General features: G+C 34.9%; 1 protein-coding gene across 1 annotated transcript in view; it reads right to left on the bottom strand.

The window, feature by feature from the left end:
• The window catches only part of LOC146588353 (cadherin-18-like), a 170,922-nt gene that overhangs the window by 120,202 nt on the left and 37,742 nt on the right, over positions 1 to 12,978 (bottom strand). The window contains 1 exon segment of the mRNA XM_085318113.1: positions 7,313 to 7,432. Coding sequence (XP_085174239.1) covers positions 7,313 to 7,432 — 120 coding nt within the window.

A 12,978-nucleotide genomic window follows, 5' to 3' on the forward strand; every position in this document is an offset into this window, starting at 1 on the left:
CTCAATAAACATGCTTATTTTAAACAGATGTCACTAAGAAAGCTATTTCAAMTAAAAAAAAATACTTATATTAAAAATAATGATACTTATATGGGTAACTTCACAATTTGACTTCTGAATTGATTTTACTATCAAATATGAATTCCTCTGCATAGCACAGACACTGGGTCCTGAAATGCTTTCATATTACTACTTACTTATGTATAAGTTTACAGGCCAAGTAATTTTAGGAAAAAAAAAAAAAAGGTATAGGTGCAGATGAGGACAAAAACACTTGAGCTTCAGAGTTTTCTCACTTGATGTTCATAAGGTATATCTCTGTTTGGAAGTATTACCCATCTCTTGATGATTTTATTATTTGTATTATGTTCATTCAAGAACTAAACTAGAAAAAGCGGTGAATCTGCCATTTCTTACTGGGATGTTTAAAGCCTTTGTTCATATTATCATAAAGATAGAAAACAGAAGGGAAATGGGATAACATTCTTCTCACACATTATACTAATTTGCAACAACATTCTTGTAGAAATAGGCATACATATGTCTTTACCATTTCATATCTCAAAGTAATATAAAAGAAGTTAATCTGTGATTGAGAACTTAATAATACTGCTACTATAAAAACAGCCCATTATGAATACAAGTAAATAAAAATACCTAATCTTTTTCAACAGCTGTTCAATTCAAGCATAAGCTTTTTTCTCCCACCAATGTCTACATTTCATCTCAAAATCACCATGAGTGAGGCTTTTGTCTCTTATTTCATCACGGTAACAAGAAGCACTGATGATTTTAAGGGACAAATGTCCTACAGATTAATTCAATCTGAATATTTGTGTATATTCCCAGCCTACTCAGAAAGACTGATGCATCTGGGAAGAGCTGTGTATAGCTAACATCCTCCAGATATGGGCTTACTATCTAAAGCAGTAGAATTGGAGTAGGAGTTTCACTTTCGTTCTGAAGCATGTGACAACAGAGAGTGGGCTGCTGTWGCTGCCAGCAGAAGTACACACTCCAGACTGAGGTTTCCCCAGGAAAAAAAGAGCTTTGGGGATTTGGCTGCCAGTCAAATGTTGGATGGCTCTGGTCTGAYAGGCCACATCTGACTTACAATGAACAAGTTCTGCTCGAAGCAGGGATAGATCCTAAATCAAGTTCATGGTTCAGAACATCTCAAGGCTTGGGCAAGGTGGAATATTAAATTYGAACTCAAACTCCCAGGGCAAATTTTCAAGCACATTTGGAAATTTCAAAAGATTTTCAGAGTTCTACCAAAAGAAAAAATAAAAGCACTAAGTATATTAACAAATTATTTGTTCTATAGTCCACTGCTAACTTAGATTATTTTACAGTATGGTTAATGGGTAGTTTAAAGGAAAAACAACTTTTGTTTTTCTGGGGTTCCCTCCACATTTTTATCAGAAAATTTCATACAGTCCAATATAATCTTTGCAAATATATYTAGACTCTAGACATGGACTTCTCTTTGTCTCATTCATCAGCATTAGTAATACATACTTAATTATCAAATTTAGCAGAATATTTAGCTGAATTGGGGTGGAAAGTAAACAAGAATCTAGCACAGACTGCAATAGGTTAAATGCTTTCACAATACTAAAATTAATAAACACAAATACCAAATATTTACTAGAAAATCATTTAAATTCAAGTAATTTTGCAAATCTTCCTGTTTGTTAGGCATATACAGTTATTGCGATATTCACAAGTCATAGTAACATAGTTGCAATAAATTTCTACATAAGGAAGAAGTTCTACAATTCTTCCTTCCTGATGAAAATATAAACCCTAAAACAGTCACCTGAAAAACTGAAGATTGTTTGGAGTTGCCAAATTTGACAGCCTGGTAGGGGCAAGGCTGCCTGCCACAGCTCCTCGTTCCCAGGCCCAACCAGTAGCCAAGTTAACTGTATTTCTCAATAGGCACACACACACACACTATATGCATACATACATACATACATAWATATCTGGCATACACATCTGGCTATACAGATCAACACAGACAGAAACACTTAGAACTCAAACACAAATGGTACATATGGCCTCATCTTGTCCCTTCTCTGGCTGATTAGGAGTAAGATCTGTTAGTGGGAAATATGTATCTATTTATATGCATAGGTATATGTGTGTGTGTGTGTATCTATACGCATATATGTGTATGTACAYATACAGACACATATACACACACACAATACAGATCCCTCCAGCAGCTGGCCTTAACTACTCAGTCTACCCTGTAGCTGCCCATGGATCTCTGGTCTTCCCAGGTGCTGGCACCTGCATAGAATCCCTTACTCRCAGACACACACTGAACACACGCACACACATATACCCCCTACACAAATCAGTGCCCTATGGATCCTCCAGTAATCAGCCTTAAGATACTCAGTGTATCCAGCCAGTGGTCCTGGACACCTGGCCTTCCAGTTGCTTTGCATGCCCCCATACACACCAACACCCACACATATGTGCTATGGACTCCCAGCTACTGGCCTTAGATACTGGTGCCTGGACCTGCTGGTCTCCCATTGCCTCCTGCACAAAGACACAAATATGCAAATAGGCCTCTCAGTTGACCCATAGCCATTTTGCATTCTCTGGTATTTGGTCTGGACCCCCCAGCCCCGCCAGTAGCCAGCTCTCAAACCCTCTAGTCTCTCCAATATCCAGCCCAGACTTAGGGCACTGACACCTGGCTCCCAAGCTTCTTATGCTGCTTACTGGCTAGTCCAGTTGCTGGCACCCCAGACACGCCAACCTACCCGCTGTTTTCCCACTCCAGTTGTTGCCAGTTAGACCTACACACACACACACACACACACACACACACACACACACACATAGTAGCCCCCTCACTCAGGAAAACAGTTAGAAACGGAGTTTAATGAGAGGTGGCACAGATAAGGTACAGGGCATGGCCAGACATGCAACTTGTTTATATATGACCTGCCCCTTTTAATCCTTTATCCCTCTACTGTCCCATATTTGTTTATCTCCAAACCACCTTACTGCCTTCATTCACCTTCAGTTTCTCCTCTAGACATCCCATAATAAGGGTTGTGCAATCCCCAGTGCTGTTCCCCTGCAACCCATGATGTTTCCCATACCCCTTGGCAGTCCCCTCCTTGGTCTATAAGGTGCTGTGGAGAGCCACTCCTGTTGACTCAAGGTGATGGGAGCCCCTCAGCCCATAGGGACTGGTGGCTCCCAAGATGGCCCTAGAAGGGCCAGGGCCAGTGTCTCTGTCTGAATGAYTGGAGTTCCCCCACCTGCCCCCAGTCCTCTCTGCTCCTGTGTGTGGAAATAAGSATTTTATCACATAAGTTAACAAAGATCTCCTTCTGCCAAGTAAGTAGCTATTTATTTTTACATAATGTGGTGTTGGTCCATTATTATATTTTAGATGTATGAATTCTTAAATGTCAATCCTATTTAATCTATTTTAAACTATGCTCCTAAAAATCCCTACATCTTCAGATAGTARAGTGTTTAGAATTCAGTTTAGGCAGCACTAAGTTAGAAGCAGATGACTTCCTAAGGTTATTGCTCACACCAGACCTATAAACAGTATCTGGTAGATCCAGCAAGTTGTACAGATAGCTGCAAGAAATCCATGTTACAATGCATCTTTCATGTTACAAATGTTACACACAATCCTGAATGTTAAGCCCTTTTTCTTTTTTCCCTGTTGCGATCCTTCTACCTTTTTCTTTTAGAGGAAGTTTGTGCATGTCATTATAAATTCAGAAAATTCCCAGATAAAATACAATTAAGATGGAATTGAACAAGTAAAGCCTTCAGGGAAAAACAAGTCACAGAAATGCTTGCAAATTCAGAAGCACGGGTGAATTTTTTGGAAAAATTAGTGTTTTAAAACCCCCAAAATTCAAAGTGAAATTTCAARGAGAAACATTCCATTCTTCAAGATCTTCTCATCATTTCCAATATTCTGCTTTTTCCATTATATCATGCCAAGTTAAATTAGATGCTATTCTAGATTTATAAAAAGATAACTTATCAAATTAGAAAGCTTTATCTAATTTTTCACTGTATCACTGTCTACTTATCATGTAAGATATTTATTCTTTTACCATATAAGCATTCTAATACAGTAAGGAACCAAAAGGTTTCATATTCTATACACATACTAAAACCAATTTAAGCTCATAAAGGGTCATTAAATCCTTGTCAGAGTCCAGGGCTTTGGAACTGAAAATACATCTCCATCTTTTTTTTTTTTTTTTTTCTTTTGGTAACACACAGTGTTATAACAGTATTATTTTATTTTGTGACATAGATCCGATACTCAAAACATCTATTATAATTCTTTCACTAAACAACAGGTTCAAACTACAAGTTCCTCACCATTATCAAAATACAAAAGCTAGATCATTGCCTCAGAGTGACAAAACACAAGCAAAATGTAGGCTACGCCTGTTTYTCTAGATAAAACAAGTGCAGAGAAAGCCTGAGCACCGAACTACTGATTTTCTAGCCCTCTTAATTGTTAGCAACTGTTCCCCTCTTTATCTTGTGCCAGTAAACACTCTGCCGGACTGTACTCGGACACAGCTGTGCAAGGCACACGGGCAGCAGCCACTCCCAGGATGCAGGATGAACCACACTGCATCAGGTTTGCCTCCCATCACCTTACACGGTCCTTCAACGCTATTCAGTCAGGCCTTGCACTCTTAAGACTAGCTACATAGTTCTCACCTAACAGAATAATGATAAGTTGAGAGAGACTACTGGAGATCATCTAGTCCATCCCAAGTAGGTCTAGCCTCCAGGCAAGCTCAGGTTCCCCTGGGAATCTGTATCTCTGMGGGAGGAAATCACACAGCCTCTCCCGGCAAACTGTCCCTGAGCTTCGCCACCCTCACAGGAAAAACATTTCTCTTTATATCGAGCAATATAAAGAGATGCCTCACTGAAATGATTTGATGGACTGAAAATAGTTTCTAAAAGCCAACATGCATGTGACCGATGTTAAGATGAGTTTAGTGTAACTGTATCCAGAGATGTCAAAATAATTCTGCCTTTGAACTTCTATTTCCTTTTTCCTTAATTTTTGTCATAAAAAAAAACATACATACACAAAGTATGTAGAAGCAATCTTGCATTTAAAATCACTATTAATTCTATTCTTGAAAAAAATTACTAAATGCATCACAATATTAGATAAATGAAGTAATTATCCTTTTCAAAAATATGCTTTCTCCTGATGAAGGACAACTACAACTGTAGTTGTAAGTATATATAAAATTTATCTTTTACCTATTTATCTTTTTTGTTTGAAACTCAAAAATGTTTTKTTTTCAGCACTACATAAGATCATTCTCTATTGTTCTTTGAAGACTTTTGAACRCAAAATTTTACAAGCACCCTTAATACTTTTTAAATTATCATTAATAAATTTGAATTTTGATGGATAAAAAGATAGCAAAATGAGTTCTTAATTCAGCAAGCTAATCAATGTGAAATTTAGGAAGAGAGTCTCAGTATCACTATGACAATTTTACATGATTTTAAAGAAACAGCAGCATGAAGGAGCTAGGAAAAGTACTGGAAAACGTAGGGTGTCAGAAAATAAGAATTCTGTCTACATTAGCAACATTTATTTTCTTTCTAAGGTAAAGTAAAATAAAATCTTTCATTATTTTTTCTTTTCATTCTAAGGTAAAGTAAAATAAAATCTTTCATTATTTTTTCTTTTTAAGGACAACTTACCTAAARATAGAAAAGAGAGCTCATTAGCAAGGCATCTTGGATGAGAAACCTAGATTCAAGACTGCTTGGAGAGAGTAGAGTCCTTGGTGTGTCATCAAGAATGCTCTAGTCATTTGGGTTTTTAATCTCTCTCATTGTCCCTTCTCCAAGAACTCTGATGAAAAATCAAACTGGTAAAAAGAACTGCTAAAAATGTCTTTACAGAACTTTGTCATTTTGCCAGAATTATATTGCTGATTGAAATTTTRTTTTTTGTATTAGAAGCACAAGAATCTATTTAGGAAAATAATAAATCTTGGTACTTATATAACCTATACATCATGGAATACTGTAGGAGTACACCAATATTGAACTCTAGCTTGGATATTTATAATGGAGGAAATCTGTTTTGGTCCCAAATTAATCTGGAAGTTGAGGGTCACTAAAGCTAGGAAAAGGTAATTTTCTGCTTCTTCTGTCACTAGTGTTGTGCTTTTTGTCTTAAGGAAATCGCATAAAGTCTTACATTGTAATCCTAATGTACAGATTCATGCTCTTGAGAAAAAAAAAATCTATTCCTCTCTGAGGGCCAGATTCTGATTAACTTCTCTTATACTAAAAAAATTACATTCCTCTAAGTTTCACAGAGATTAACATACAGGAACATACCTACTTAAATGTAATATTACACTTAAATGTAAATACCACAAGGATAAATATAGATACCAGGATAAATACATTCTCTATATTACTTTGTTTCCACATAATTTCAAAATCATTATTTTTCCCTGCATTAAGTAAGGATAATGCAATGATCATTATATTTCATTTTTCCCTTGATATTAACGGATTGATATGGACAGGGAAAAATAGTTACAAAAGTCAGATGAATTTACTTCAGTTATACTTTCTCATTAAGGACTACAAATATGTGCAAAAAAAATCCATCATATCAACAGGCATGATAATGCTCTTCAGAAAATCCAAAAATGGTAACAACCTTCATCCCTAAAACAGACTTCTTCTCTCTTTAAATAAACCAGTGTGGATCCTTCATACAAAACTTACACTTTTGAGAAAAGGTTAGGGTGATACACTGAGTTGAAACATAACTGATTCTACTCCTTGAGCCAGATCCATAGAATACAGTTTCAGTGTAATGAAGATACTGCAGTTTTACAAATATAAGCATGATACTAATTTATTATGGTATTTGTATTGAAGTATCCATTCAATAATTCTGCTAAGCCTATCCTACAGGTAATAAGACATTTAAARTCATAATTATTAAACTTGAGTCATTCCCTAAACGGAGGCTTGAAAGGATATTCCACTTTGCCTGAATGGTTCCCACCACTACAYGATGAAGAATTAATTCTGTATAAAGTAGGTTAATTTCAGTATGCAGTTAAAAATATCCTAAATTTCACAGTTTTACAGCCAAAAGTAAGATACAATAGGAATTAAGAAACGAAACAAACATCCAAACCTACATGTTTTAAATAGGATTCCATCTGCCAGAATTAGTTAATTGCAATCTATTAACCTAATCACACTGAGAGAAACATAAGATACTTGCCTGTTTTAGGGTCAACAGAGAAATATGGCTGTCCCTGAAGAATACTGTATACCACTCGGGCACTGTTTCCATATGTAGGGTCATCTGCATCTGTGGCTGTCACCTGTAGAACAGATGTACCTGTATATACAGGAAAATAAAAATTAATTTGCAATAAAAATAATTCACTRTCAAAAATAAATATTTTCAGATGCACTGTTGAAACCTCTATAGTCCTCTTTTCTAAAATTGAGACAGTAACATTTTCTTTATATATTATCATCCTATCATATTTTCAAGGAAACACATTGATCTGGAAAAGAAATCTCTTTCTTTCTCTAAGTGTAACAATTATACACATGTAAACAAATACAATAACTATATAGCATACATATTTGTGTTTTTATGCTGTTAACAGATTCTTTTAGTAAAATAGATTTGTAATTTCTCATATGTCACTGAGCAAGATAACTTACAGATTATATTTTGGAGGGAATAAAAAGCAGAAATACAGAGCAGATAGACTGAAGAGTATATTTTACTATACTTTTTGAAGACTTTACTATCTTTGCTGGACACAAGAAAGCATTATTAACATTCAGTCTTCATCTTATTTGTTTATCTTTCTACAGACACTGCTTTCTACAGATTCGTTTAGTCCAATATTAATAACAGGTGAATAATAATACCAGAATTGGCTCCTTTCATGTTATTTTGCCTCTAAAAGTGGCTTCTCAGTTAAATTAACTGCTGAGGCATCACCTCCRCTCTTGGGTGTTCAGTTGAGCATTTCTGTTATGATCAGAAGTAYGCTTTTCAATTGAATCTCTCGATCTCCTCCACTTACTTTGATTTGCCTCATGGAATGCTTTCACAGCATGCTAACTGGGTTCTTTGGGATGAAACTAAACCAGAAGAGGTGCCCTAGCAGCACATCTGATTTATTCTGACTGCTGATGGCCATTCAGTCCAAGGGACAGCATTAGAGMTAGTCTGAAGTAAAACCTCCCCAAAACATATGGTATGGACATCGGATCCCTAGTTCCGAATGTTTCACTCTACAGATCAGTTTCCATTGCACAAAGCTGTTTGTTACTGTAGACCCCACAGCTGTGCACTGGGAATGGAAATATTTTATATCAGAGGGTCTCAACTTGAGTACAGCTAAGCAAGCACACATATCTTCCAGAACTATGGTTCTATGAWCTATGAACTAGATTTCTCACAGTGTGAGAAAATATTCATCCATTTGTGCCATACTGTAATTTGTGTGTGCAAAGTTCCTTTTCATTTCCGTACTGGGAATACAGTAAAACATACAGTGAATGCCTTCATAGTTAAACATAGTGTCTTGTAGTCTATGAAATAGCTCAACTACATAGTGAAATAGCCATTATATTACATGCTCACAGTAGATATTGAGGAATTTGAAATTTGAATTTGAATGTGAAAAGTTGAATACAGTAGTAAAATCATGCTGCAGATGATGGCATACTTATAGTTATTCAATATTTAAAGTAAAACCAATTAAATTACTAAGGGAAACAAATAYGAATTAAAAATAAGTTTAATTTCCTTAAATTGCTCTAGGAATCCATTGAGTCATTTTACTTTCCTATCTATACTTAGCATAAAAGTTCCTGCCAACCACAACAGATCACTTCAAGTAACAGAAAATGCATCTTTTACTTATTCTAGAGCTTATCTAAATACCTTTGGGTTCAGAGCTCTGCAGCTCAGTTCAGCAGTAATTTCAATCTTGAGGTGGAAAAGCTGTAACTTCTCTGTCTTCTGGTTAAAATTGTTCTATTCACTGGTAAAAGCTTCTCCACATTAATTTGTTGCTTTAGCATTATTCATGGTTTTATTATGTTGGAATCTTATGTGTATAATCATTAAGAACTATCAGAATGCTCAAACATACTTATTCTGTTCTTTTAATTACACGTAACAAAAACACTGCCTATCCAATAGATAGCCACTTACCAGAGTTTGCTACTCAGAGCATTGGACAGCTTCTGTACCCCTTTATATATAGATTTTACATATATATATATATATATATATATATATATTTTTTTTCCTGCTTCTGGGATCAACAGTTGTCAGCAGTTGCTTACTCTTCCAACAAGCTGTAATCTCAATTGCACTTTTTCCCATAATTCTAGAAAATCAAGGTAAGATTTGGAACAGTTTTGGGCTGTTTCAGAAGAAGAAAATACCTGCAACACTGAGATTCATGGTACACCTTCATCAGGAACCTTCTTCTATTCTTTCCTTATTTTAAAAGATAGGGGATATAATCTTGGTGCTTGTGTTGCTCATTGGTGTGGGACAAAGGGACAGGGCTAGACAAAGGAGATATCTCACTAAGCAGCTGACAGGTCCTTTTAGCATGAATACAATACTATTATACCTTTAAATCCTCCACAGTTATTTTCTAATACATCTATATCTCTCTCCTAGGAAACATCTGATAATAGTAATTTGGTATTGAATAGTGGAAAAGTGTTCTCTTTCCCTCTGAAAAAAACACTTTGAGGTATTAATTTAAACTCAGTACCTCCCTCTCCAACCCTCATTCAGTACAATGTAACTCATCAGAAGCTTAACTTTTCCACACTATTACAGAAGCATGCTCAGCATCTCATAGGATGCACCCACAGTGGCCTTTTGCCTAGCTCTTGTCTGATCTGCTGAGCACAGAAAAAAGGTAGGTTGTGAAARCTGTGCATTAGAATGTCTTGCTAGAGAGAAGGTAAAAAGGATATCCTTTACTTCCAGATACTCCTTTCAAAGTTAGAATCATCCAAATCATCAAAATGACAGACAAATTATGATTCTGAAAGTATCTAGACCATTCAGATACAGCACGGGTTTTTGCTGCTAAACTACATGTAGAAGCTAAGTGTAATGAAGCAGTTAAGTGAAAAAAGTACACAGCACAGTTGCCATACTATTTGTAATTTTAATGACCCTAAAGAAAAGAATCTAATAGAAAAAATAAGTATCTAACTTCCTGGAGACCTCAGAATAGATATGAACATCAGACCCAGAGGCATAGCTTTCATACTTTCTTCTCCAGCCTACTGTGAAAGTGCCTGTCAAGGAAAAGACAAAATTTTGCAATGAAAGCCTTTTGACACTCTAGTTAGGCAATAAAAAAAGACTTTTCTCCCCAAAGTGGAAGATCTACTTATTCAGACTACAACTATCATTTCACATGATTTCCCTCTACAGTTTAGAAATTACATATTGGGAACTCTTTTTTCTTAGCTAATGTTTTATACGGAGTTGCAAAATGTATCTGTATGCTCTGAAYATCACTCTTAAGTTTTGCTTTTTATCTCTTATCAAAAAAAGGATCAATTCACTTGGGAAATCAAATTGTAGTTTTGTTTCAGCATCTTTTGTTTTATTTTCAAATATGTTTGCAATACAATTTTGCAAAGTTAAATATCAATGCAAAATTGAATGGGAAGACTTCAATCTGTCTCTCTGAAGACAATTTTTTTTTTTTATGTTTAATGAGGCAGTTTAATAAAATGTGCCTGCTGAAAATGCAAATCTGTATGCATGACTTGCCATCATTTGCTGCACGGTTAAAAACTCAAATGGATCAATGTTGATCAAAAAGTACAAGAAATAAAAATAAGGTGAAGATTAATGAACCCTGGGAGTTCCTGCCTAACTGAACTAATTTTTAAAATAGTTTTGAAACAATAATAGTAAACAAAACATGTTTTAGTTTCATTTTATGTTTTAAAAATAGTGATTTTACCAGTAAATAATATTAGGAGTTCAATGGCTGTATAACTGATCTGACTCTCACTATAGAAAATCCTAATATTATTTGTCAGCTCTAACAGGAGATAAATATCAAACAACACAGGAAGATAAGTAAGCACTGGCCATGCATATCATATATATGAACATCATGAATAATGTGCTCTAGATTACCTGAAATTATGATTATTTCTCATTATAATATCCTGCAAGGAGTTCAGAAAAATAAGTGTGTCTATTAATTTCCTAAGTAGGATTTATTGGGAATACATTTCTTACGCATGAATTTAGTATTAGAAAATTCAATATGCAATGCTTCACTCAATGCTTCACTCATTTTGAAGCTATCTAGAATTGGGTGGATATGGAATGTTTTTATTGATTGAATATATTTCCATTTCCTTTTTTATTTAGATAATGATGACTTTCATAAATCTTAAAATAGAGCACAGTTGTAGCTCTCAATAAGATTGAGTGTTTTTTACACTGTAGAAGAAATCATTTCASATATTCACGCGGGTTCTTGAGCCAACCTGCAGGCAAAAAGCTCAGTGAAGACAAGGAATGGTTGGTTGTTTTCAGTTCTTTCAGCGCAACACATAAAGCATAATTAACATGTCAATGACTAAAGAGAAATAGCCTGACTGGTCCTGAAGTTACTAGAAACAGATCAAGAAAATAACTGAGAAAGGTTCAACTTGAGGAAAAAGTATCAGCTAATTTCTTGATGAGACAGACAGGAAACTATTGCTGAAACTAAACAGTTTAACAGAGATCAAAAATAACACCTGCCATTCAGAATGAATTCTGTTACAGAGAGTCTGTAATACTGAATGTGCTTTAAATTCCTATCTAAATAATGGAAGAAAATAAAATTATAGTACAGAAGCATCCTTAGGCATTCATAAAATAAAAACAAGAACATTATGGACAGACTATACAACTAAATGTCCAAAATGTACTTCTTACAGAACTAATACAAATGGCATAAGGATCTCTATCATTTGACAAAAAGAATATTTTGTGTGAAAGCACTAACAGAATTAGTCTTCCTCAGAATGTTAAYGATAAACTGCTTTCAATATGCATCAAACACAAAATCAATAAATAATAAAGATAAAAAATTTGCAACAAAAACATAATGCATGTGTACAGAAGTTTGACTGTACAGCAGGATATCAAAACTCAGTTTTACTCACACCACAGGAAAGCTTTGTGGAATAGATATTTTAATGATTTACCTGAGGTACAGCCAGTAAAAAAATTCATTTATAAAACATATCCATTAATGCTTTATCTTCTCATTAAAAGCTCCTTGGTATAACATAAATCATTCTGATTCATAATTCAAAATACCAGCCAAGAATAACTTAGTATTGTATTTTGGAAAATGGTAATTTCTATAATGTAGTAATACAGTAATTATATCCAGGGATTTAGACTATTATAAAATTATGACTAAAATCTATATAAGAATGCTACATTCTGAGAGGACAAAAAGGAGAACTTCTATAAACAAAATGAACAAGAAAAAAAAATAATTCTATTAGCTGCTCTTGACATTGAGGATAACATTTGATTTCCTTTTCACTGCCTTTCCTCCTATGCAGATAATAAAAGGCTTCCACAAAAAGGGAAGAAAATAATCAATCAATTAAAATGGTCATCTTTAAAGACAAAGGAAACTGAAGAAACAGGAAGGATAACAGAGTTGTGCATTTCTGGAGACGGCCGATAAAGGAAATGAATTTCACATCAAGACAGTCTATGCTGTGACAAGAGACAACTGAGATGAGAGCTAACTTAGATGCTACTGAAATGAACCTGTAATAATAAACCTTAGTGCCACAGCGAGGAATCAAATACAATTGAAGAAGTTCCCTATAAGCCCACAATGCTCT

This window comes from Rhea americana, unplaced genomic scaffold (assembly GCF_003343005.1).
Source record: "Rhea americana isolate MKP2758 unplaced genomic scaffold, rheAme1 scaffold_52, whole genome shotgun sequence".
NCBI classification, from domain to species: domain Eukaryota; kingdom Metazoa; phylum Chordata; class Aves; order Rheiformes; family Rheidae; genus Rhea; species Rhea americana.